General features: G+C 40.4%; 1 protein-coding gene across 1 annotated transcript in view; it reads left to right on the top strand.

Annotated features, from left to right (window-relative positions):
* Positions 1–27,831, top strand: part of PEPD (peptidase D) — a 146,851-nt gene that overhangs the window by 14,435 nt on the left and 104,585 nt on the right. Inside the window, exons 5-8 of the mRNA XM_039698194.1 lie at positions 7,240–7,303; positions 8,853–8,900; positions 11,573–11,634; positions 22,586–22,630. Of these exons, the coding sequence (XP_039554128.1) occupies positions 7,240–7,303; positions 8,853–8,900; positions 11,573–11,634; positions 22,586–22,630 (219 nt within the window). The remainder of the gene's footprint in view (positions 1–7,239; positions 7,304–8,852; positions 8,901–11,572; positions 11,635–22,585; positions 22,631–27,831) is intronic.

Genomic DNA, 27,831 nt, shown 5'->3' with positions numbered 1-27,831 from the left:
CCCTTTTCCTCTCTCAGCTCCACATATCCTGATGTATTTGTATTCTTCTGCTTTAAATTTTGCCTAGGTTGTTACTCTGTGTTTGCAATCTCTCTGAAATTTATACTCTGCTTTAAGCTCATTCTAGCAAGGACTGAGAAATGAGTTGTTGACTGTGTAGAACTTCAAGTGCTGAAGATTGTGCTTGTCTAATTTTCTCCTTGTGCATGTGCTTTCCCTCATTTAAGTAAGGAAAAATGTAATGTATTTCATGCTGTGTGTGTGTGCTGCAGTGCCTTGTACAGGTGCTATCTGCAGCATAATGTAGGCATTTAATTTGCTCAAGACAAAGTGATTTTGCCATAAAGTGGTGTTTTATATCTGTTACTCTGAATATGAAAGTCAGGGTTGAATGGAAGAAGCAGAAAGCTTTAATGTGAAGTTCACTAGTTTTAGCCTTTCTGTCTCACTGCATCAAGAATCATCCTCTCCTGATTTTGTGATACAAGCTTGGACAATTTTTCTTGTATTTTAGGCACTAAAACTTGTAGAACCTATGAGTAGAGTACTGTACCCTGAGCATTATTGTGTAGAAGTCTTTGTTGTTGGTCTATTTTGTTATTGTTTCAACTGTGTTAATCCTTACTTTTAATTACTGCTTGTGAAAACACAATTTTATGGTATCTACCAGAAGCTGTGGCTCCTAAAGACAATAAGACTTGTGGGAGAGAGTATTCTAATTGTGGGAGAGAGTCTTCAGCGTGGCATGCTGCTTTCTGTCAGTACTTGCTGTCTTTTTCCCTGACATAGTACAAGTTCCTCAAAATGCTTGTTGACTGGTTATTTTGAGATTCTTACAGCTCCTTTTAAAAAAAAAACACATTAAATTAATCCTGTTGAGTTTTGCTGGTTGGTTGGGTTTTTTTGTTTTGTTTTGTTTCTTTCTTGCTAAAGCCAGATACAGTGATTAGAAATTGCAGGTAATTCCCATTATTTGCCCTAATATACATTCAGTGATAGCATGTGTGGTCAGCCATCCAGAATACTGCTTTGTTCTCTGTGCCCTTTGATATTAAATTAATATTTCATTTTGCAGAAGAGCAGTTACATCACATTGGTGCTTATGGTAGGCTGCACCTATTGCTTTCTTTTATAATATAATATATAGTGGAATAAAACACCCCTCTTCCAGAATAGCTGCAAAACACAAACAAGATGTGAGGACTTAAGGAATTCTCTGAAACAATTCAAATCTTAACATGAAAGGTGTATAATTTGTTTAGTATTCACAGTGAACATACCATTTGGAATATTATTTTCCTACAAGAATATTCTACATTCTATATATGCAGTAAAATATCTAATCTTGAACTAGGAACTTCAACTGAAATGCTGAAGAAAAGCTAAATTGGGCTGCTTCAGGAAAAGCTGCATTTATTTTTAGAGCTGATCCACTCTAAATACTAAAAACTTAAAATCTATCCTAAAAAACTTGAAATCTATCCTATCTATCTAAAACGTGGAAATACCATTTAGGAATAAATGTTGAATGCATTGAAGTTTGGATGAATATTTAGATGCAAATGAAAGCATATACATAAAAATGTATATCAGCAATTAGGCTGCAAATATATTAGCAAGTGGCTTAGATGTGTTTCTTTCAGGAATAGCTATCAGCTGTTATAAATTCTGTTCACAGTTTTTCCTTGGCATTTGTGATTTAGATCCATCTCATTTTACCTCTCTTCTGAATACTCTTCTGAAAACTAGAACACTTTTTATCATGTTGATATTACAAGGGTATTGCTCCAGAGTCCTTTAGCATACAAAGAAATGTTGCTTAATGGAATTCTTACAGTAATGTCAAATTTGTACAGATCTCTTAAGATTTGTGTTATGAATTCTTGTGCAATGTAATGAACAAGAGGTTTAAAGTCTTTTTAGACAATGAGACCAAGTTTTTATTCGGTTTAAAGTGGAAACACAACATAGTTGATAAACTGCTGCAAATAAATTGTGATTTGAATTTTGTCCAAATATGTAAAAGCTTTAAAATAAATTTTTGGTGTATTTATAGATATACAGAACTGTCATAGCTGTTCATCTTAACTGATGGGTAAACAGCGGAATCAGTTTCCAATTCTAATTTGAGGATCACATCAAAGTGGAGCCAATTCTAATAATGTTGTCTGGCAAAATCTGAACTGCTGTGATTTGGTTGTGATTTGATGAAGCATCTTGGTTTTTAAACATGCCATCATGTTCTGTGTGAGTTTAGTTAAACCAAATAGAAAAGTTTATTCTAAACTTGATTTTTTTTTCACCAAGACTAATAACTGACTGGAATCTGTGATTACTCATTTTTAGTACTATGCTGCCTTACACTTTTGCTGGTGGTTTTTGTGTTTGATAAATGTGTGTTAGAGAAATGAAGTACAGTTCTTGTAAGGTATTCATTTACTCTCAGACTCTGTTTCACACTGGATTTTTACAGTGAAAGCTTTGCTGCTGCTCTCCCATCTCTTTTTTTCCCATTGCTTGAGTAGCATTTTGCTTAAAATAAAGTTTTCACTTGTTATCATGGAGGGATGAATCTCCAATATTTGGTGTTTAAATAAAACCATAGCTGTTAAAATAAGGCAGTGTATAAGAACTCAAATCTTCTTAAAATATAGCTTTGCATCTTTAGGCCATCTTCAGCATTTCCCAATCATCTTTAGAGTAAGAAACCAAATAGGTGATCTAGATGGGGCAGAAAACCATGGCAAAGAGAGGAGTTTCACGGGAAGCATCAGCAGAAAGTAAACAGCTTAAAGCTTAACTCAAAATAACTCAAGCTTTTTCACTGGAACTTGGGATGAATTGTAAGTGATGAACTAGAGAAATCTCTTCTTTAAGGGGTTTTTTGTAGCTGAAAATGAGAAAAACTTGGCATATTAATGTAAATTAGTATCAGTGCAGGACTCTTACGTTTTCTTTCTGATGGCCATGAACTCTGAGATGCCAGATTTTTGCCTAGATGCTTGGCCCTGTGTACATGGGCATGCTCCAGGAGTTTGGAGTTGCTTATTTCCACTGTAAGAGAAAATGATAACTCCTGTTATTCTGGAAGTTAACTATTGACAATTCTAATTAAGACTGGTATTTGTTTGGCTGGAGTTATAAAACTATAGGGAAAGAATATTGAGCCATTTTAGGGGTGATATGCATTATTCTCTGTGTTTTTTGCCCAGTTGTGTTGTCAGGGAATCTAAACAATTTTGCACACCCCAACCCCCTTCCTGAACACTGTAAAATTTATGTCATTGCTTCTGTTCCCATCTGTTTACAAAAGGGTTGGGGTTTATTTTTTATAGGTAAATAGGCATGATTCAATAATATCTGGGATCATATCTTCCACTTGGGTAATCCTTCTAATTAATTTATGGCTTGCTGTGGGGTTTTTGCACATAGTCTCTGCAGTGATTAATCAGAATTCTAAAACTGGCAGCCCATAGCAGCGTTACAAATGACAAAACCAAACCTAAAAGTTGTAACCAGTTAACTTTGGCTTCTTGAGAGTCATTTGTAAAGAGAAGTACTCCTCATCCCTGGGAAGTATCAGATGTACTTGAAATTATGATAACTGAATGAAATTCTGATTTTCATTATGCCAAGTGAGCATTTCATGGAAGATACCCTGTGACAATGGTGATCAGTGCTAACTTTAGTCTGTTTTGCATTCAAATTGCATAAAAATGGGTACTGAGCCCTCTGTCTGCTCAGGAACTCTGCACTAGTACTGTTTATAGAACTTCCATCTTGTGCATAATCATCTTTCAATGAGCCCCACTAAACTGGGGAAAAAATGGAAGGAAGGAGGGAGGATATGGAAAGGCACCATTGAGGATCACAGAATCATGGAATGGCCTGGGTTGGATAGGACCTTCAAGGTCATCAAGTTCCAACCTCCCACCATGGCAGGGAACCCTTGAACTGTCACAGATTGATCAGAGCCCCAGTCTCCAGCCTGGCCTGGGACAGTTCCAGGGATCCAGGGGCAGCCACAGCTGCTCTGGGCACCCTGTGCCAGGGCCTCCCCATCTTCACAGGGAGGAATTTCTTCCCAGAATCCCATAACCCTCCCTCTGTCAGTTTGAACTCATTTCCCCTTGTCCTGTCAGTACCTTATAAATAGTTTCTCTCCACCTTTCCTGTCAGCTCCTTCAGGTACTGGAAGGTCACAGTGAGCTCACCCTGAAGCTTCTCTTCTCCAGGCTGAACAATCCCAGCTCTCCCAGCAGAGCTGCTCCATTCCTCTGATCATCCTGGGGCCTCCTTTGGACTCTCTCCAGCAACTCCAGGTCCACTCCAGTTTCCTGTCAGCTCCTTCAGGTACTGGAAGGTCACAGTGAGCTCACCCTGAAGCTTCTCTTCTCCAGGCTGAACAATCCCAGCTCTCCCAGCCTTTCCTCCCAACAGAGCTGCTCCATTCCTCTGATCATCCTGGTGCCTCCTTTGGACTCTCTGCAGCAGCTCCAGGTCCACTCCAGAGTCCCAGGGCTGGAGGCAGCTCTGCAGATGGGGTCTCACCTGAGTGGGGCAGAGAGCCAGAATTGCTTCCCTTGGCCTCCTTTGCTTCTCTTGCTTCTTTTCCCTGACTTTTGGTTGCTTTCTATACTGCTTTTCTATATGTGACAGCATAGAATTTTTTGGCTCTAATACAGACTTCATGTTCACTTTTTCCTTGCACCTCTATGGTTCTGCAACAGAGTGGGTCTTAGAAATGTTCCCGGTGGGAGAGGCAGCTTCATCACTGGAGCATCGTGGCTCCTGTGGGATGGTAGTTTGTGGGAAGTGTATATGAATTTATTTTTCTATCTAGTTAGAGGTGCTAAATGACTGTATTAAAAAAGTGAGGCAGAGCTGTGAGTGCTTCAGAGAGGAGAAGTCTGGCTCTCAACTTCGTGCTAGGAGTCTTGCTGAGTTTTGAGTGAGATGGCAAGAGGAAGATGAGCAGGGAGGTACACATCTGGGAATCGTGGCAGCTTGTCATTAGGTGTGATGAAGGCAAAAGTGCCTCAAAGATGACCTAGTTTAACAACTGAGGGAGAGGGTGGAGGATTGTGGGAAGCTGCTGTTCTCTTTCTCTTAGAGAAAAATTCCTCAGCCTTGAAAAGAATGATGAGCCACTTTTGTTCCTCAAAAGAGTCATAGTGTACATGAAAAGAGATGTTGGAGGGATTAAAGCTGGAACGGATTAATATTAACCATAACTGAGGAATTGGATTAGTAGCTGTGTGCTGTAGGCTACACAATTATAGGAGGCAGCTAGCAACAAGAAGAACAAAAAGTTGAGAAAGAGCTTGTGAAAGGAAAGACATTTTCTTATTGGAGTGATGGAAAATCAGACCTATTCTTACTTTAACTGCATTAAATGAAGTCAATAAAATCCAGCACACTTGTGGGTATACTTCTATGAAATGTTTACTTTGCATTAAACAGTTCTTTGATTTAAACAATGCAGATAATTATAAAAAGGTACTTTGGATGTATTGCTCTAAAGAGCATACGTTACCATAAATTACCATTAGCTGGTTTTACAGCTGGGATTCTTCTGATGCCAGAAGAATTGGTTAAAACTGTACAAGAGAACAAAACTGGAAGGTGATAAATCAGTTCATCATGTTTTTAGATTATTAAAATACTTCAGTGTGTGAGGAATGAAGGAAGAATAAGGAGATGCCTGTAGGAGAAACAGAGTATGCAAAAATTGGAGGTAAGGCTACTATACTACAGAGGGTATGTAAAGATAAGAGGATATAGTGGGATTTTTTTAATCTTATGTAAGATAAGCCAGGGAGAAAAGATAAATGATAATTGCTTTGAAATCTCTGTCACTGATAGGAAGAATCTACACAAGGAGTATTGCAAGAGGGAACATAAAATGAGATAGTTTTGTGTTACTTTTGAGTAGTACTTTCTCAGATAATTAATTTTTTTAAATCTGTGATTTTCTGCTTGAGAACACCATAAATGGTTTCATGTTGTTCATGTCACAGCCCACTGCTGTTTGGAGCATGAAGAAATGTACATGATAAAGAAGCAGACAAGATAAAAAATGGACATAGGGCAGTGCTCCAGCCTCCTGGTACTGCCAGCAGCTCTGGCACATGCCTGTGGTGTGGGGCAGCTCCTCAAGGTGCCCACCACTTCTGATGCTCCTCACTGCAAGGGTTAGAAATGCACTTTGGCCTCCAGCCTCGTTTATTCTTTCCCCAGATGGTTTTGTGCTCTTGTTGTGTAATGTTTACATGGCTGAAGCTTTGGTCCTGCCCACACCTCTTGCTCTCCTGCTGTCACTCAGGAAGCAAAATGCACAGGATCCTTCAAGCTCCAGCACCAGCCATGGGGTTTTTAATCCCATTTTCTTTACTCTGGAAGTAAATAAGTGTTTTGGGTTTTTTTCTGGGAGGGTATCAACTGGGTGATTTTATTATCTTGAGATCACATTTTCAGGATTATAGAGGTTGTATTTATTTCAGTGTAGGGGACATGGAGATTTTCATCAGGAGCTGAAGTCTCCTGGCTGCTACCATACAGTGAAGGAATGAGCAAGAGTACAGCCACTGGTACAGAAGACAGCAGGAGAGCCCTGGAGGGACTGACTGCAAACAGATCCTTCATGTTCTTCTTGCCTTTAGAAAAATGTCTCTGGCTGGATATCAGGAGAAAAGAGTAGAAGAGATTTAGTTTTGAACACAGATCTGTAACGTTGCCCATTCTGTTGGGTTAGAGGAATGGATCTCTGGTGTCCTGAGGAATAGAGGCAGCAGGGCCCCTGTCTTAATAGCCCTCAGTCTGCTAGATGGTTACCAGGGGAAAAAAAATAATGTTTTATTCAGTCTGAATGTAACACAGGACAGGCTGGTCTTCTGTCTTTTCCACATCCTTCCAAAGTTTGGTGAGTTAGAAAGTTATGTATAAGTGGCATGGCAAAAGTCCCTAACAAAACTGTCTTGTATAGAATGGGAAAAAACACTTTTGTTCTGAGGAGACTGTGCTATCAACATGGACTGGATTAAAGCACACTGATTTTTCTAGCTCTGGCAATTTTCTGTGTAACCTCGTGTTTTGAGAAATAAAGATAAGATCAGTAAAACATTCCTCATATCTGATTCTATTGTTGTGATAGTAGAGAATATTATTTCTTTCTCTGTGGCCTTGTTAAGTGTAAGAGCAAAGCTAAACCCAAATATTTCTTTTTATTGTTTTCCAAAGGATTCATCCCCCTGAATTTTTCAAGAACAAATATGCTGTGGATGAAGCCCACTATGTGACTGAGGTGAGTTGTCTGTGTCTCTGAATATTCTTTTTCTGTGAATACAAAATCAATGGGTGGCAATGACTTTGCTTAATTTTAGTCCCCTTCTTACTGGATATCTCCTGACTTGGTGGGATCTTCTCTCCCTTCCCTGTTAAAGGAAAATGTCCTTTTATCTTACAAAGCACTTGTAAATTTTTTTTTAAGGCAGCTCTTTTGATCTCAACATAGTTCTTAATCCAAAGGCAGTCTCATAAACATCCTCTGTTGTGGTTTCCTTGAATGACTTTCAGTCACATGCAGTGCTGAGTGAATCACAAAATATAACCTCAGATAAGCACTTGAAAACATACATTAACTTTACTATTATTGGCAGCCAGGTGTCATCTGATTTCAGTATAGTGCCATCTCAAGTTTATAAGAAAATTCTCTCATTCCTTTAGGAAAACAGGGCCCAGGGAAAATATCCTAGATGTGTGTTCATTTTCTATTTGTCCTTTATGTAATGTAATCCTTTGTAATGTAATCCTGTATGTAATCCTGTGCATGATGAGACCTGTCAGTGTGTGTGGCTTTATCCAACTAAAACAAGCCACTAAATACATTTTTTGGAATGCCTTGGAGATTTGTGGAGATTGCTGTCAAGGAGGTTCCATGTCCTAGCTCGGACTTGGGAGCCTATATTTATTTTATGCTTCCAAAAAGCTATTGGGAAAGGCTGCCTACCTCACTCTTATTTTCTACAGAATCATCCTATTACTTGAATAAGCAAATATATTCACATTTCTGAGTGCAAGTGTGCCTTGCTTAGTTAGGTTTCTGATTTAATTTCTGAGCAGAAATTAAATCAGAAATAGTTGGACACTTGTGCACCTGGCCAGTGATTGTTTCTGTGGTAGGAAGGCTCAGCAGGTGAGGACAGTGTTCCTGCCAGGCTCTGTGTGTGACTTTCATGGAGAGCAGCTTGGAAGACTCCTCTGATTCTTCTCTTCCCATAGAACACTAACTCTGACTCTCTAGACCAAAAGTTTTGCTCTCAGCTGTGAGGAAGTTTCACTTAATTCTTCATGAGTCCAGCCACAAAATAGAGTTTGATCTGTATGTCAGGAGCTGAAGGAGTCTAATAAAAGGATTGATCAGTAGAAGTGACCCAGTGAGAGTAACAGTAAATATTCTTTGCTAAACATTTAGCACATTGTACCATAATAATATTAATGCAAATGTTCTATGTGCAGGATAGAGCACCCTGATGTTCCTTATTTCTGTGTGACATTACAACTTTTTGGCTCCTGTGTTGTGTCTTCTTAATGATGACAATAGACACGAGTTATACTTGGTATTTATGTCTTTAAAGGACATAATGAACTTGATTACTGTCAATATTTTGTATTCTGCTGTTTCTTGTTACGTGTCTCAGATATACTACAATATCTGAAAGGTATCAGAGGAACATTTTTGTCTTTGCAGTTCATTTACTTCATATACAGTGAATATTGATAAAATTGGTATCAATGTGGTTATGTGGAAGAAAAAAAAAAAGACAAATTACAATAATCTAAACTCTTTTTAGATATCCAGTGTATTGGCTTCGAAGAAACCTGCTGTACTTCTCACTTTGGTAAGTCACCTTTGGAAAGTACTACATTTCTTCAATAAGGATACCAATTTATGCAGCATTTCTTTGCACTGTCATTCTCTACATTTTCCTCCCCATCTTGCACCACATTAAAGGTCACCTGTATATAACACTCTAGTCTTCTGGCCCCCTCATGGTTTCAAGATTTGTAGCCTCTGGCCTCATCCCTTCTGCATTCTGTCTGCCAAAAGCTGAATTGGTTTTCTGGTAAAACATGACAATTATCAACCATGATGGCTCCAGCCTACACTGACTCCAAGCTCCCCTTTCCTTTTGTGCCATTCTTCTCATGTCATGAGCATGTTTGGGCCTTTCTGTGGGAATCTCACAAGGATTCAGGGAATACTTTTTCTGCTTAGAGTGGTTTAGTAAGAGCAGCTCCTGGGAGGAGTGAGGCAATAGCAAATGCTTGCTAAGTATTTTAAATGGTGCTTGCTTGTTTCTTGGGAAGAAGCATGAATGAGTGGAGGTGAAGACTCCAAGTTTCTCCCTCCCATTACCTCTCTCCCAGCTGCTCTCCTGCTTTACAGGTGTTTTGTAAACTCCTACTATTTGTTTTATTGTCTCTGATATTTATAACAATTATTTGCTGATTCTGAGTTTTCCCTTACAGCACATGCAGTGGCAACTCCTGGATTTCTTGTTTTCCCATGATAGAGACCTGACAGAAATCATAACCAAAAAAATCCCTCCTTAGGAAGTTACATGGCCTCAGATCTGAATTCTTTATCCATTAAGAACAGAGACCCTAAATAATTTTCAGTCTTTCTTTCACTTATATTTGTATACACACATATACTCTTAAAAGATGCCCCTATGGCATCAGAGGAACATTTTTGTCTTTGCAGTTCATTTACTTCATATACAGTGAATATTGATAAAATTGGTATCAATGTGGTTATGTGGAAGAAAAAAAAGGACAAATTACAGTAATCTAAAACCTCTTTTTAGATATCCAGTGTATTGGCTTCGAAGAAACCTGCTGTACTTCTCACTTTGGTAAGTCACCTTTGGAAAGTACTACATTTCTTCAATAAGGATACCAATTTATGCAGCATTTCTTTGCACTGTCATTCTCTACATTTTCCTCCCCATCTTGCACCACATTAAAGGTCACCTGTATATAACACTCTAGTCTTCTGGCCCCCTCATGGTTTCAAGATTTGTAGCCTCTGGCCTCATCCCTTCTGCATTCTGTCTGCCAAAAGCTGAATTGGTTTTCTGGTAAAACATGACAATTATCAACCATGATGGCTCCAGCCTACACTGACTCCAAGCTCCCCTTTCCTTTTGTGCCATTCTTCTCATGTCATGAGCATGTTTGGGCCTTTCTGTGGGAATCTCACAAGGATTCAGGGAATACTTTTTCTGCTTAGAGTGGTTTAGTAAGAGCAGCTCCTGGGAGGAGTGAGGCAATAGCAAATGCTTGCTAAGTATTTTAAATGGTGCTTGCTTGTTTCTTGGGAAGAAGCATGAATGAGTGGAGGTGAAGACTGCAAGTTTCTCCTTCCCATTACCTCTCTCCCAGCTGCTCTCCTGCTTTACAGGTGTTTTGTAAACTCCTACTATTTGTTTTATTGTCTCTGATATTTATAACAATTATTTGCTGACTCTGAGTTTTCCCTTGCAGCAAATGCAGTGGCAGCTCCTGGATTTCTTGTTTTCCCATGATAGAGACCAGACAGAAATCATAACAAAAAATCCCTCCTTTGGAAGTTACGTGGCCTCAGATCTGAATTCTTTATCCATTAAGAACAGAGACCCTAAATAATTTTCAGTCTTTCTTTCACTTATATTTGTATACACACATATACTCTTAAAAGATGCCCCTATGGCTTAATTTCATGTTCTTTGAGAGAAATGAGAGAAATGGAATGTTTGACTATCTTGTGCTTCTTACTGTGCATTTATTTCTTCACATGGAGTTGTTGAGTAGTTATCACTCTGGGAGGATCCTGTTGTAATCAGGAATTTTCACATAATTTGTGGCTGAGAGGAGGGTGCTGTGGTGCTTTCACATTCCTCCCACAGCTGTGAAGAAGTATTCAGAGAAGGGAAGAGCACTTCTCTGTCTGCTGCTGAATGGAAACCTGGTCCTCTCCTCCTGTGGTCTCGTTCCAGAGCTGCTGCTCTGCAGGGTTCCCCAGGCACATGTCAGAAGTGTTCATCTGCTGTGTAGCAGCCAAAATACTCTTGCTTATGCTGCTTGCTTGAATGGAAAGCTGTAGGGGAGCAGCAAGGAAATTTAAATAGTAACAAAGCAAATTTAAATTGCCAAGGCACGGCATAATAATTTGTTTTAATTTTAAATTACTTTAGAAGAGGTCTTGCTCATTTTTCATTCTCTTGCCCTGTATAATTATATAATAGGTCTCACACCTCCCTCTCAAGACATGAGGGCATTAGAAATCAAAGCTTGTCTTTTCCTAAGCAGCACATTCTGACCTGAGTTCTGTGCTGGTCTCATATGCAATTTCTTATATTTGACTGTGTTTGAACAAACAGTCAGGGGTTTTTTATTTATAGTGATTCAGGTAAACTTATGTGCAAGTTTTCCCAAATACTTACTGTAATCAAGTTCTCCCCATGATTTAAATTTTAAATACATGTGTTTGGCTCAGAATCACAGTCCTTTTTAATCTTTTTCCTCCCAGCGTGGTGTTAATACTGATAGTGGAAATGTCTCCAAAGAAGCTTCCTTTGAGGGGATCAGCCAGTAAGTGACACAGCTTTTTTGTACATTAGTTGTTACATGGGTACGTTGAATTCATTTTAAATTTCAAATTAAATTGTGTTTTTTCTTGATGAAAGGATGTTGAATGGCAGATCAGATACCAAACAATTTATTTCCAGAGAAATTTTGATATGGGTTTCTAATGATTTGAAATGCAGTCAGGTTTTTTTTTTTTTGAACTCTCTCTTGCATCTAAGTTAATCCAAATTTTCTCTTTGTCTTTGTTTATACTGTAGCTATTTAAAACCAAATCCTCATACATCCATTTCCACTTTTGGGATTGGAATATTTGATTTTCAGATTGAAGAAAAATTAATCTTTAAGAGTAGCCTCTTTCTCTTACTGAGTTCCTTGTACATTATTAATCTAGATATTATGGATTCTGGTAGTACACAGTCTTCTGAAAAAATGTTACGTTACAGGTGTAAAATAAATTCACAAATCAGAACAAAAAGGAATAATCATTTCTCTGTCTAGATGTGAGCTTTTAGTGTCCTTAATGCTGCCTTTTTTATGAAGTTTGGCTACTAGTGAGGTGAAAATGTCTTCCTGCATGCAGTATTTTGAAAGGGCAGTAAATAGAAATACATCACAGCTTGCTCTGGGATGTGAGGATGATGACCTCAATTTTTAATGAAATAAAACTGTCTGTTCTGTTATGATATCTTTTAAAGAAGATAATTTTCTGTTTTTATCTCAAGTGTATGGCAAAAAGAAACAGACCCCCCTCATTAAAAAGCCTGTTAAAATAAGCAGTTGTGCTGAGATGTTGATCACTGGCTCCCAGTCACCTCACTATATTTTTTCCATCCTCCTCTGTCAATAGCATGTTAATTCTACAGTGAAGATGGTAGGGCACAGAATTTGCTGCAGTCTGGGCACTCATTTGTATTGTCTGAGCTTGAGTTCTGCTGGGATCGTTTCTTTGTGTCAAGTGATGTGAAATCTGGAATCTGATTTCATAATTGCTTAGGTGTCCCCTCTGTATCCTAAATGGGAATGTAATGGTTCTGCCAGGGATTTTGGGAACAAGGTGCCAGACATTTAGACACCTTTTGCTGCCCACTGAGTTAAATATGAAGTATTCCACAATACATGCAGGTCGCTTCTCACGAGTGTCTGGTGTGCTCTCTGCTGTTACAAGCAGTGTGAGTTCTGTTGCTTTGTCCAAATAGATGGTCATCTTACACTCTCCACATACAGGTGGACTCCAAAATCTGTGTGGAGCAATATCTCCAGTTTTATCTGATACACCTCCACGTGGAATACAAACAGTTATTAGCTTCACCAGCAGTTCTTTATTGGAATGATGTCCAAAAGTCTGTTTGAACTACCAAAACCCCCCTTTTTACCCTGAATTTCACTAAACTCCATTTAAAGAGTTGAATTAGTATCCTATTCACTAGTCAACATTAAGCTAGGAAGCCACTCCATTTAGCACTTAATTTGAGATTTTAATAGAGTGTCTCCTGTGACACTGAATGATATTTAAGTGTTGGCTTCTCAGTGAGTGCTGAACGTGCTGTCTGTGTGCTCCAGGAGTGCTTCTCCACTCTTAGCAGGGATTTCCAGCTGTCAGCAGATATGTCTCTGAGACTTGGCACATGTTTATCCCTCTCCACCCCTAGGCACTGGGTCATTCATTTTGCTGCCTTTGACAGGTCTGGTTGGTGCCTTCCCCTCTCAAGCTCACAGTATGGAAGAGCATGCACTGATTTTGCTGTTGGATCTACTCCCCTCTTCTGAGAGAGACCATGCCTTCAAACCACTTGTCACTCCAGTCTTTCTTTGTTCTCCCTGGCTCTGTTTGTGTCTCCTCCCGGGCTGTGGTGGCTCTGGTGAGCTCGTGCTTGGTCCATGTGCAGGGGGTAACTGGGGGTGTGGAGGAGGGGCTGAGCTTCTTTTAAACTCTTCTTGCCTCAGAATTTTGTAACTGTCTATATAAACCAATCCATTTTATATTTGTTTCCAATACAGACCCAAATGAAATGTAACTTTCCTGCTTTCCTGTTTCTCCACCTGTCCTGTAGCAAATGTTTCCTTTTGAAAGATATATTTCAGATGTATTGATTGTTTCCAGGAGGATTACACCCAGAGCAATGTGTTCCTTCAAAGTGGGCTCCCTCCTGCCAAAGTGGGCTCATCCTCTGTCTGTGGCTGTGCTTTGCTGGCTCTCTCAGTCCTCAGCTCAGCCAGGCTCTGCCCTGGCCATGATGCTCTATTTTATGCCTGATCTCCTGTTTGTTTTGTTTTCTGGCTTCCTGGCTGAGATCTATTTTCTTGCCAGGACCATTTTTTGTTTCTCTTGCTTCCATATGTCTTTTTTTCTCCTAAGCTGACCTGGTCCAGTGGAGGTGGGGGGTGTAGGGGGTGTTTCATGATGGATAATAATGAAAATAATGTCCAATTTCCTGAAAAAGGTGAATCTTGCTCTCTTTGCAGGCTGTTCATCTGCTTCTGTCAGAAGCTGTCTTTTTCTTGCCTTAGTGATTTTGCTTCCCTTCCTTACTTTTTGAACCTTTTGAACTTCTGGAACATTATTACTTAAACTATTTGGTTAATTTTTGTGCTGTCATGAATAGTCATTTGAGACAAAATGACTGCTGTGGTTGTGGGTTATTTCTGTGCCCTGAGGATCACCCTGAAGTTATTTTTGTCATGCTAGCAATAGCTAAGCTTGATTCTATCCTGATTATAGAATCTATAGTGGTGAATTATTTCCTGGTTTCCATTAGTTTATGCATAGCTCTCTCATATAGCAAGGCATGTTGCCCTCCAGAAAAGCTGGTCTGTGCTGCAGGCTGTGGAACAGAGGCCAGTGGTACATGGAAAGTTCCCTGCTCAGCAGAGGGCCACTGAGGGGCCAGCCGGGACAGGGATTGGGCCAGGAGACCTGGACCATGTCCTGGTGCTGGTAACTCCCCTCAGGTCAGCTCTGTCTGCAGCTCCTAGGAATCCTGCAGAAGAGAATTGCTCACTTGCCCCAGAAGGCTGAACCATAGAAGGCAGATTTCTAAAGTAGTTCTAGTGCTTTCTTTCTAGAAATTCATACTTCTATTTGCTAATAGAGGCCAGTTCTGTGTTTGCAGGTTTTTTCCCTAATTCATGGATCCATTCTTCAAATGTGCAGGATTTTCTTTCATCTAATCATGTCAGTTATGTAGGCCTTGTAAAAATGCTTTGAGAGGATGTGACTCACCATACAGAAAATGTATTTTTAACCTGTAGGGTTGAACAGTAATGTACCATATACTTTAAATCACTGTTGAATAAATCTTTGCTCACTGTGTCGGCAGGGTTTTTTTCATCCTCAGAGTCCATTGAGGTAAATGATGGACAGTTTAAGCAATGTACTTAATGTTTAAAGTCCTGCAGTGAATTCCTCCTTTCATATTGGATAGCCAAATCAGTTCATTAGGACAAAGACTCTCCATGCTGAAGAAGAGAAGAAAATTCTAACATTGTATATCAATACATTTTAGATTTTTATCACTGTAGACACACAGAGTGTATTCATTAAACTGACAAAAAGAGGTCTCATTATACAGTGCTTTTATATGGGAGGTGTAGATTTCTAGGGTTGTTTTAACTAATGAATTTGTCTTGCATGTGAAAGGACAACTGAGTATGAAATCAATTTGGACATGCCTTAATGTGTAGTATTTCTTAGTTCTGCATTGATTAAATGGGAGCATTAATATGTTACAGATTGCAACTGTAGCAAATGCCAATTTGTTTTCTTCCTCAAGACCACATATCTCATCATCTAAGTATTGTCAATTTGCAAATTGCAGAAAAATGTAGAATTAGATTGCACTGCCTAATCCTCCTAACATTAGGGTAGTACTTGTTTTGTTACGAGTAAGTTGTTTGCTGTCTAGTGAGATCAAAACTTTGCTGGGAGGCTGTGGTCAGGGGATTTTATGTAGGGGTTTGTGCACAAATTATGTGAATTAAACACCATTTGTATACTCATAGTGTTGTTGGTGGAAAGCTCTTCCTGTTGAGTTTAAGCAGTAACTTTCAGGATGTGGCTGGTTTGTTTGGCTGCCTTGCTGGTACAGGACAGGTTGATTTTCTGCAGTGTCTGGGAGGGGGCACAGTCAGGACCCAGCTGTTGTTCTGTCCCAGCTCATGTCGGTGCTGGGCTGGGGAAGGGATTCTCTCTTGCTTTGGAGAGAAAGGGTGTTCCTTCCTGCAGGGAAACGTGGTGAGCAGAATGGTCCCATTGGGTGTTTCGTTTATTGTCAAGGGTTTTCCATGTAAATATTTTCTTTGACTTATACCTTTTGTTCTTAATTTTGTTGCTGTTCATTTTCTTATCTCATTGCTGTTTTCAGAAAATTATTCTTGTATAAACTCATGATCTTTCCTTTTTGTACTTCCACTGGGAGGGGAAGCAAGTGGCGCTGTTGTTCTAGTGGGAGCACTAAAGAAAGAAAATGGAACAACTTTTGAAGGACTGTTCTGCTCCAAAGATTTGAAAGTTCAACCCTGAGCAGCTACAGGACCCTGTTAAAGTGAAAAAATATGTGACCGTGGAAAAGCCGTGGCAGTTCCAGAGAGGCACAAAGTTATGCAGCGTTCTGGGGTCTGGCTGTGATTTATCAGACACCAGACAGCACCTCAGGGGAAGGAGGAGGAGAAAAGCAGAGCAGGTGCTGTGGGCACTCCCACCTGCAGCTGAGCCAGAGGAACAGCCCATGCCAGGAGCAGTTGCACCTGTACAGACAAAGAAATCCAAGACAATCCCTTTGCTTAGTGAGGGATGATGAGGAAGCAGGGCCCTCACAACAGGAGGAAGAGGCAGAGCCAGAGATAATCACCCAATCCCTATCCCCAGGTGAGCTGGGAGATGTGCAAGAAGATTTCAGTTGCCAATTTGCAGAGCCCCTGGTGACCCAGCTGTTCCATGCTGGAATATTGTGGCCCATGATGAAATCAAGAAGTGAAGCCAAGCAGCTGGGATCCCTGTCCCAGGATGTGGAATTGGCCAGGGGATTAGAAAATGAACAGAAGCTCAGCCTCTAGAGAGCTCAGCCTATAGAGTCAACTCCTGTAAAGCATGAGGGAAAGGTATTCTCTCAAGGATGGTCTAATAGTGCAAAGAGACAAGTGGAACCCCGTGGAGACAGTTAGCTGTGCTGGAGCTACTCTGTAAGTATTCAAACAAGCAGTCCCTGTGAATCCAGCTGACATCCAGTGTACACAGCCATGTGGTGGAAGTTCCTATGGAGCATGTCATCGCTGTGTGCCAACTCACTGGCTGTGAGCTCATGAAATAACAACACTCAGTGGATAATTTGGTTATCAAATGCAAGATATATGAAGAAAGTATTTCTTACCCACCCCAGTTCTGCATCACGTCCATGGAAAGACTGTCCAAGGTTGTCCAACAATTTAATGAGGACCACCAAAAACTGAAAGTGTCCCATGCCCTGCCACTACAGACCAGTCCCTGGTATCAGGAGCAAGTGCTCCTCTGCTCCAGAGAGGGGCATGAGGTAATCTGTGGTTTTACCTGTATGATCACAGAGAGGATATGAAGAAGTGGGATGGAAACTCCACTCCTGCCCTGGGAGCACAGGTGTGTGAGTTAAAAGGAGGAAAAACCACCACAGGAAATTAGCCAAGGATAAAAGCAGCTCCTGTTTCCATTGGGCAAGTCCTCAGACAGAAGGGCTGATGTTACTTTTTATCAACTGGCACTGAAGCACAGCTCCTCTGGCACCTGAGTGCCCGTGCTGGGCTGGATGTTCAGAGAAGTCCCTTCCACAATCCTGGCCCTGATGCCGTGTGGAGTAAGGGGATGGCTCTGGTCACACCTTGAACAGGAAACCCCAATTGCCCAGAGATCTGGAAGGTTCCCAGGAACTGGCCTGAAGGTGAAAATTTCAGGTCACCATCATAAGAGGAGGAGAAGGTGAGTGCTGAGGAGGCCCCACCATGTAATCAGCTACCAGAAAAGGAAAAGCGACACGCTCCCTTCACTGCTGTACCACAGGGATCACTGAAAATGGAAAGCTGCTGCAGGAGTCCTACACAGTGAGTCACAAAAGCTCCTGAGGGACGAGGTGGATCAAGTCAGGTTGCAGAGCTGAAAGCCTCCAGATGGCCTTGGGTATCACTGAGAGAGAGAAATGGCCAACACTGCCTCTCCCCTGGCTCGTGGGTGGTGGCAAATGCCCTGTGGGGGTGGCTGCACTGGTGGGACAAGAGCAGCACAGAGGGAACCCATCAGGTTCTGTGGCAGAACATCAGTGCTGGGCAGAGACCGTGGCTGTCCAAGTCCTCCCTGCAGGGCTGCCAAAGGAGACACAGCAGCAGACAGGGGCATTGGGCTGCCAGGTTAAAGGGTCTGAGGGGGATCTGGACTGGCAAGGCTGAGTTATTTCTGGCTTGGTGGGCCCATGACACCTCAGGTCGTCAGGGAAAAGAGGCAACATCCAGATGGGTTTGTGGTCGAGGGGTGGCTTTAACCACAGACTCCATCTCCAGGTTATCCATGACTGAAACGTGCACTGCAGGCAAGCAGGGCCAAAGGGGTAAAGCCTCTGTGGTGTGAGGGACCATGGGGGAAATACAAATAGGGGGAGGCCTGGCAAATTGATGGCATCATGCTCCTGGCAGACCCACCAAGGCAAGCCCTGCGTGCTGACAGTGTGGAAACAGCCACTGGATGCTGGAGATTGATCCTTTGCCTCACACCACTGCCTGAGGCACAGTCCTTGACAAACAAGTCCTGTGGTGACATGGCACCCCAGAAAGAGCTGAGTCAGGCAGCAGGACTCATTTCTGAAATGGACTCACGGACACTTGGCCAGAGAGCCCAGGGCTGGGTGGGTGTTTCATGTTCCCTGTCACAGAGCTGCCTCTGGGAAAGTCCAACGCTGCAGTGGGCTGTTCAAAGCCACACTGAGAGCAGTGGGTGGGGGGACCTTTGGACACTGGGACCCACATTTAGCAGAGGCCACCTGGGTAGATTTCACTAGAGCTCTGCCAGTGGAGCTGGCCCTGCTCAGTCAGAAGCTCCATGTACCTTAGCAGGGGATGAAGTCCCCGTGATGCAAATGAGAAATGTGTCAGGGAAGGCAGTGTGGATTTGTCCTGCCTCAGGCAAAGCCAAACCCACGTGTGGGACTGCTTTTGCTCAAGGACCTGGGTGCACTTGGTGGGTGATGAAGAGGGATTTGGTTTTTGGGTGAGAACAGTTTGTAATGTTGAATTGTATAATTTGGTTGCTGAATGACACTGTCACTGTGTGCCATTGCTACCACAGACAGTGAGTGTGGATTGCTCAGGCACCAGCTGTGAGCTCCTGGTGCAGCAATCAGCAGGCAGCACACCAGCTCTCCTGACCTGGGTGACTTCTAGGATAGATGTACACGCAGCCATGGACCCATGCATGTTGTTTGCACCCCTTCATGTCACTGCTGGGGCCAGGAGGAAGGGACCCTCTTGCTTTGGAAGAGAAGAACGTTCCTTCCTGTTGAGAAACATTTTGGGCAAAACAGTCTGGTGTTTTGTTTATTGTTGGGTCTTTTCCCATTAAGTTGTTTCTTTGTCTTACACCCTTTGTTATTAATATTGTTGCTGTTACTGTATGTTTTCTTATCTCATTGCTATTTCCAGTAAATTTGTCTTACCTCAACTCATGATCTTTGCACTTTGTGCTTCCAGTTGGAGGGGAAGGGGGCAAGTGAGTGGCAGTGATGCCACTAAATATGTCCACTAAATTGAACAATACTATCCCTAAACCAGCACAGTAAGTGAGATTGAAGTGTGATTTGAGTCATCAGCCTTTGAAGTCTCACAGTTATAAATGGGTGGCCTTGTGGCTGCTCACACAGGACCCACAGCTGCCATGAGGTGGTGGACCTGAGACAGTCCTGTCCTTAATCTTTGATTTCCTTGAGAAAATGGTCTACAATATTCTCTTCACATATGGGTTGATGCTGTGTCTAAGAGGTCTAACATTTTGATTTCTAGTTGGCATTACATCAGAAAGTCTGTCTTTCAGGGGAGACAGAGAACTTCTGTTCAGCTGATGACCTCCTGGCTCTTCTCCACCTATCAGCACCCTCCTAATTCAATCCTGCTGCTTCTCTGTGAGTTTAATGAGCTTCCCCAGTTGACAGCAGATCAGAATTTTAAGGAACTGCCACACAGTAGGCATAGTAGGTGGTCCCAGCCAGCAAGACTTGGATTTCTGGCAGCACAAAGACAGTTCAAGAAGAGCCTGATGCCTTGTGAAGGCTGACCTAGAACAGAAGCCAGATGGAGTTACAGAATAAAGCAGGGATTTATTAGAAAGCCTCAATGGATCCACCTTGGGCAGCACAAGAGCCCAGCCAGGGCTGCACCCAAGATGACCCAAAATGGTCCCAAAATGCACAAGTGCTCACGGGGTCTTTCACTGTGATCAGCTCTGCTCCATTTGCATAGTGGAGTTAATTGTCCAGTTACAGCTTTGGGTTATGAAGTGCCATCTTGTTTTTCTCTCTTTATTCCACCATTGTTTATGATCTTGGGCCTGAGATTTGGATCATTTGTCCTTGGTCCCCAGCTAGAGAAGGAATTGTTTTGTCTTCCTACTCTGTGAAGAGAGCTCACCATCCCCTAATGTGAAGGTCTGCACACTAAAGCAGCACAGAATCTGAAAATTATAAAAGCTAAAACCTGAGGCGTGGCCAGGAAAGATAAAATGCAGGGACTGTAGCTGAAATGGCTTTTCTAAAAGAGTGAGCTGCTGTAAGTTACACCAGTGTACAATTTTCCCCCCTTTTCTGAATGCTCAGGTGAGACAGTCTTCTTTTATGAGGTTTATATTTGACTCATTTAATTTGCTTTTGATTTCATCCATTTGTGCTTGTGGTTAAAGTTCAGTTATTTGAGATGTGGATTTTCAGAGTCAAAGTCAGCTGCCTTCTGTGACTGCCCTTCCTTGTGCTTTGTTTTCTTTTGTTTCACAATAACCATAGTTTACTCCTATTTGCATAGAGCTGATGTTGGACACTCCAGTGCAACTCCAGAGATTTTCCTCCCTTTTCTGAATGCTCAGGTGAGACAGTCTTCTTTTATGAGGTTTATATTTGACTCATTTAATTTGCTTTTGATTCCATCCATTTGTGCTTGTGGTTAAAGTGATCAATTCAGTTATTTGAGATGTGGATTTTCAGAGTCAAAGTCAGCTGCCTTCTGTGACTGCCCTTCCTTGTGCTTTGTTTTCTTTTGTTTCACAATAACCATAGTTTACTCCTATTTGCATAGAGCTGATGTTGGACACTCCAGTGCTGCAGTGTCTCCTTACATTTGCCTTCATTGATCAGTTTTCTGTCTGACATCCTGATGACATTACTGAAAGGTTTTGTGTCTTGTAACAGCTGCAGCATAATTCTGTGTCTTGGTTTTCTGTGGTGCTGTCAGTTGGTGTCTTCTCCAGCCACACAGGGAGCTCAGGCTTTTGGGTTCTTAGGATATTCATAGATTGATTTTACTATGTCATTAATATATTTTCTTCTGTATAAATTTGCATTTTACTGTCGCTTCCACTGTAGAATGATTTCTGCATTGTTCTACATAAATGATAATTTCTGAGATGGTGATGATTAAATTGAAAACATGCTCTTTTGGTACTTTGTTGTTTCCAAGTGACCAATTTAGTTATATCATGATGCACTGTTCTGTGACTGGTGGGTGGCTTTTTGTCTTGAATTTCTTTTACAGTAATTTCCTATTAATACCCATAATATTGAATACCATACTGCTTGTCCTTGTAGAATGTTGTAATAAGTTTTTGGTTTGAGCTACTAGCATTCTCCTTATTAGGATTTTATAAGTATATGAGCATCTGTTTCTGAAAAAGAGAAACACAGGGGTTTTTTTTCTGCTTTCTCAGGACACAGGAAGACCTTTGCACAATTAAAAGTGACTTCTAAGTAATTTTTTTAAAATTGGATTTGTGCTTTCGTTGGTCCCTTCTGAGGTATAAAGAATTGTTAATAACCTGGTACAGACTTAGTTTTTTCCTTCAAAAATGTGGGAAAATGAACTGTTGCCTCATAACATTCTCTTGAAGAACTGTTGGGAGCTTGTAGCATTTTAATTCTCTTAAATACCCTAACTGGAGATCCAACAGTCCTGAGCAGACAAAAATATGCTTGATGCAGAACACTCCTTAGGCATTTAAATTGTAAGCAAAAAAACCCTTTAACAATGCTTGAAAATCCATTTGTGTTCCACCTAATTACTCAGCTGCTTGCTCTATTTGCCACTGTAGTGTTATTGTTTAGAGAGCCTCAAAATCATTCCAAGAATACATGAATTGCTCATGTAGAAAATAAACAGAAAAATACTGAAGTGTCAGAGGCCAAGGCGAGTTGGGAGCTTCTGCTTTGCCTCTTCTGCAGATTGGAAAAGACATGGAGAGGTCATTTTCCTTTTCACCATCCTCTAAGCAAGCTTGTTTGTCACATGGCCACCTTCTGTGCACACAGAAGTGGGAAGGCATGAAACAAAGGATGAAATCTGCAATTTGCTGGGTTTTATTTCATTGAGGAGTGTTTGAGGAACAAAGTGAAAATCACAGAATAATTTGGAATGAATGCCTGGAGATCAGTCTGGTCCACCCCACAATCACAGCAGTGAACTGATAACCTAACATTTTATTGTTGTCAAAAGAAGTGCGATAAACATGTCTCAAACATACTGTTACACTGGCTTCTGCACATTCTTAAATTTATGTATATGCTTTAGTCTCATGTATTTCAAAATTAAATGCATTCTTCTCACTGGGTTCTCTGTTGAATTCCCACACAGTACTTGTTTTCACTTTACTGCCTCAGAGAAGACATGGTTAAAAAAAAAGAGTATGTAGTCTCTGCTGTTGTGTCTGGCTGCTTTTTAATATTAGTGTCTTTGGGTTTTTTTTTAGATTTAATGTCAACAACAAAATTCTTCATCCTGAAATTGCAGAATGGTGAGTAACATAAAATCTTTCTATTTGAGCAGTATTGAACATGCTTATACTGTACTATTGCTTCAGAGGGGTTCCCTCAGCTGAAGCTTCCTACTTTACCACAGGAGTTTTAATTTTAAATTGAGTTCATGTTAGGGACTGGACATAATGGACAAACATAATAATGGGGCAAGGTAACAGCATTGAAAACCAAAGAATTTATGTAACATTTCTTAAGCATTTTATCTGGATGCACATTTCTCTAGGATGTGTTAGGGTTTAAGTCACATTTGTGTAAATATGATTTGTATGAATGGGTGAATTTATGTTCTAGCAACAGAAATCCAACGTAGATCAAAACTCTATCTAAACAGGTAGTATTTAATTAGGTGTTATTTCTTCTCCAGGATATATTTTAACAGACTTAATTTTATTGAATTATTATTCATTTAACTGTACTTTGTAATTTTGCTGTAGCCTATCTGAAACAAACAAACTAGATGTGTGACTAAGTGCAAAGCTGCTCCATTTTACTAGTTATCCTCTTTTGGTCAACATTGCTGACTTTGTCCACATGGATTGCTCCTGTGGATAGACAGATTGCTTCAGAGGGGTTCCCTCAGCTGAAGCTTCCTACTTTACCACAGGAGTTTTAATTTTAAATTGAGTTCCTGTTAGGGACTGGACATAATGGACAAACATAATAATAGGGCAAGGTAACAGCACTGAAAACCAAAGAATTTATGTAACATTTCCTAAGCATTTTATCTGGATACACATTTCTGTAGGATGTGTTAGGGTTTAAGTCACATTCTTGTAAATACAAGTTTGTATGAATGGGAGAATTTTATGTTCTAGCAACAGAAATTAAACATAGATCAAAACTCTATCTAAACGGGTAGTATTTAATTAGGTGTTATTTCTTCTCCAGGATTTATTTTAATAGCCTTGATTTTGTTGAATTATTATTCATATAACTGTGCTTTGTAATTCTGCAGTAGCCTATCTGAAACAAACAAACTAGATGTGTGACTAAGTGCAAAGCTGCTCCATTTTACTAGTTATCCTCTTTTGGTCAACATTGCTGACTTTGTCCACGTGGATTGCTCCAACTAAGGCTCTCTGTGTGAGATGGAGTTTGTTGGCTGTGCAGAGGAGAAGGAGTCAGTGCTGTGAGGGGCTGCCCTTGAGATATCACCGAGCAGGTACAAAACCTTTGCAACAGGATAACAACATACTCCAACTGAGGCTCTCTAATTTTCCATTTAGAAAATTACTGAAGAAACACAATAGTGGATGAAAGAACATAGTAGTGGATTTTTGTTAATGAATTGGGTTTTTTCTAAAATTGGGTGGGTGCATTAATCTAGAAATGACAAAGCAAATCCTTAGTTAAGACAGATAAGCTTAAAATACTTAATGACTGCCAGTGTTGCAGAGTATTGTGTTGCATGCTACTACATGTTATGCTTTTTAATGCTTATTTTCAGCACATGTGCTAAGAACACATTGCTGACTTTGTCCACGTGGATTGCTCCAACTAAGGCTCTCTGATTTTCCATTTAGAAAATTACTGAAGAAACACAATAGTGGATGAAAGAACATAGTAGTGGATTTTTGTTAATGAATTGGGTTTTTTCTAAAATTGGGTTTTTTGGGTGCATTAATCTAGAAATGACAAAGCAAATCCTTAGTTAAGACAGATAAGCTTAAAATACTTAATGACTGCCAGTGTTGCAGAGTATTGTGTTGCATGCTACTACATGTTATGCTTTTTAATGCTTCTTTTCAGCACATATGCTAAGAACCTTCTTCTGCTGTCTCCATCCACAGCTAATTGCCAGCTTGAATACTGTGGAGATGTTTTTTGAACATCAGTGATTTTGGAACATTTAGACTTGTTAAAAGGTCACATATCTGTTGTGGCAGATATTTTTCATTGCTTGGTAGGACATAAAGCTTCAAAAGGGAAGTGGGAGGGGAGGAGGCTTTGTGTAGACATTGTTCCATCCCTCAGTGGTGGGTGGCCCTGGAGCTGTGGTGGTGGACTCCTGCTGATGAGTGTCAGGGGGACTGATCTTTAGATCTTACCTATTCTGTCCTTCTAGAATTTAGAATTCTCCTGAACAGAGAAGTTATGATTGATTTCTGAATTTAAGAGAAGGGGGACTGATCTTTAGATCTTACCTATTCTGTCCTTCTAGAATTTGTGCCATTCCTTCTCCTAAACAGAGAAGTTACGATTGATTTCTGAATTTAAGAGGGGTGAGGAAGAGGATCTGGAGAGGCCCTGTCTGACTTCCAAGCTTTGCACTGAAGACAGAGCAGGACAGCAGGGACAGAGATGACAATTTTAGCTGCAGAAGGTTTTGGAGTAGGACTACAGGCTTTTTCCCAAGGTAGCTTTCAGGGTGTTTCCATCCACCTTACCAAGGTGTCATTAGCTTTTCCCCTATGTGGATTCAATGAAAGGGTGATCAAATCTTCTTTAGGAAGCTCAGGTACAGACAAACATAAGGTCAGTGCCCTGGAGGTTGTACTGAGAGAGAAGGAGCACTGAGGCAGTAGAAAGGCAGCACCTGGAGTTGGGGTGGAAGGAATCATCTCTTCAGTAAATTGTGAGTGGCAGCCTGGAATTCTGATTCAGTTCTTCCTGCAGCCTGATGGAAGAGGGATGCTTTGTGTGCACCTTCCCTACACCTGGCTTTCAAGAAAAGGGAATTCTAAGTAAAGAAAAAGTTCAGATTTGTATTCAGAGATGTTTTAAAAGGTTTCACTGAGTTTGGTGGCTTTCATTTTAAGTCAGAAGTATGTTAAAGATGGTTGTTAGGATTTAAGTGTCTGGTGAGATTAACATGGGAATGATAGGTCATGTATATTAAAGCTTACTAAAGTAGAAATGTCCTTTGAATGTCAAGTTACCAGCCAAGAAATTTTGTTTGGAAAGCAATATTTTTAGAGTTAAGAACATTTTTTTTAGGAAGATGAATTCTTGTGGTTTGTATTCTGGGGTAGGAAATTGCATCCTTTGAATCATCTCCTTGCAGGGATGCATTTCATTTCAGATTTGGCAAGCTCTGAACTGCTGTGTTTTACATGGTACTTGTCAGAAAAACTTTGCTCTTTGCCATGCTGTCAAACTGCCAGCTAGAGATGAAATGGCTGAGCTTTCTGAACCAGCCAGGGGGAACTGGGAGCTACAAAAGGCATCTCTAGTATTATACAGTCTTCTAATAAAATGCAGAAAAAATGACAAGAGGCAAAGTGTTTGTGGTTAAGGATCTGTTGCCTCTCTTGTTTGCTTTTTCAAGATCTCATCATTTTCTTACTTGGTATGGAATTTAAAAATAAAAAAGAAGAATTCAACCTTACACTGGATTTCAGAAGTTTGCAGATGGTGTTTTATTTTTTTTCAGTTTATAGAGTGGGTGTATTTCCAAACAAATTTTAAAACTTTAATTCTAAATTTAAAAGCTTCCACTTCAAATTTCATAGTGAATGGGTATGCTAAGTATTGATTCCAGTGTTTTGAAAAGAAAATGCCATCTAACAGAAGAAAATTTAGACAAGTTTGAATTCTATCTCCTTAGCAATCAGGAGGTTTTTTGACACCAACACTTAGCCAAAGGGCCTTTTGTTCCTCTAATTTGCCAGTGTCTATCATAATTGTGTTGTTGGTAGAAGTAAACATTTGGTAATTTGCAGGTTTGTGCCTGTATATACTGTATTTTTCTGTAAACTCAGTGAAAATGGAGTTTGATAGTTGTATGTGGAAGGTTTCATATGTTCTGATTTTTTGCATTATTTTGGTGGAAAGCTATAATTATTTCTTTATGAAAACTGATCTGTATGTTAATATCTTAAAACTGTGCATTTGGATTTTTTTTTTTTTTTGCCTTTTCAGGGGTTTTTCTACCTCTGCTGTAAACCTCTTAAAAAACTGATCTGTATGTTAATATCTTAAAACTGTGCATTTGGATTTTTTTTTGCTTTTCAGAGGTTTTTCTACCTATGCTGTAAACCTCTTAGCACTTTTTGAACTCCTGTCTTTGGTGTCCATGCAGCTGTCTTTCAAAATTGTACTGTGATGTCTCTCCTTTGCATATGTGCATTGCTGTGTTTGCTGGCTTTGATGCTAATTCAGTTAGCAAGTTTTTATGCAAATACATCAGCTGTGATAGAGAAATTTCTGTAAATAAAATGTGGAAAGATAACAGCAGAGGTGAGAAAGGGTAAAAATAAAGCAGGCCTGTGAAATCTGCCCACATGGGCATCATCTTTACATATTAGGTGGTCTGTAAATCTAATATTTCCAGAAGGAAAAGGAGGAGTGGACATTCCCAGGTGTTTTCCATTTATGTCACAGAAGGGAGACATTAAGGTGGCACACATGTAATAAAAAGCAGCAAAACAAGCCAGCAGATAAAACACTCATCTGATAACTGGAAACAAATAATTCTGGCAGCATTATCAGAGCTGCAGGATGCACATAGAGAGCCAATTTATGTATCTTTGAGGAGAGCACTTGTTTAGGAAAATATAGTTATGTGAGTTTCAGCCTCACAATTGCCTCAAATTCTATATGCTCTTCACCACTTGATTAGGTCATGCATGTAATTTGGCATCCAGACATTTAAAATGCCCAAATGCACTTTCAGGATTGAAATGATTCTTGTTTATATTAGAGTTTCTCTGTCCTGCTGGATGACTGACATGGGTGAAAAGACCAGCTGCTTCTATGGCTAAGTGAAAATAAAAGTAGAAAATGTGTGTAAAAGGAGAATGAGGAAGAAGAAACCTTTTTACACTGGTAAAATGAAGGGGGGAAAAAAAGTGAAAGTTTTAGGTCACTCAGAGACTTGTGCTTGGATTTCAGATTGCACTGAGTGCCCCCCTGCTAATCTGAGGAGTGGAATCTGTACATTGTGGCAATTTGCATTAGCTGGAGCCTGGAAATTATTTGTTCCCATTAAAATGTTAATGCATTCATGCAGAGGCTGTAACTGGTCTAAGAGCTGTTTTTAATAGAATGTTGAAGTTCACATTCATGAAAAAAGGTGGGATTTTCTTCCTGCCTTTATTTTGGAAGTGGGGAAAAGCATCATGAGAACTGTGGACACCCATCACAAGATTGCCCTGAAGTGCCAACCACTGCTGTAAGCCTGGCTTGGGAGGGTGCTGCTTTTTGCACTGTCTCAGCAGTGAGAAGGTGGTGTGGTGAA

The sequence above is a fragment of the Passer montanus genome, unplaced genomic scaffold (genome assembly GCF_014805655.1).
Source record: "Passer montanus isolate IOZ18808 unplaced genomic scaffold, ASM1480565v1 scaffold121, whole genome shotgun sequence".
NCBI classification, from domain to species: Eukaryota; Metazoa; Chordata; class Aves; order Passeriformes; family Passeridae; genus Passer; species Passer montanus.
This window is presented reverse-complemented; position numbering and strand designations above follow the sequence as displayed.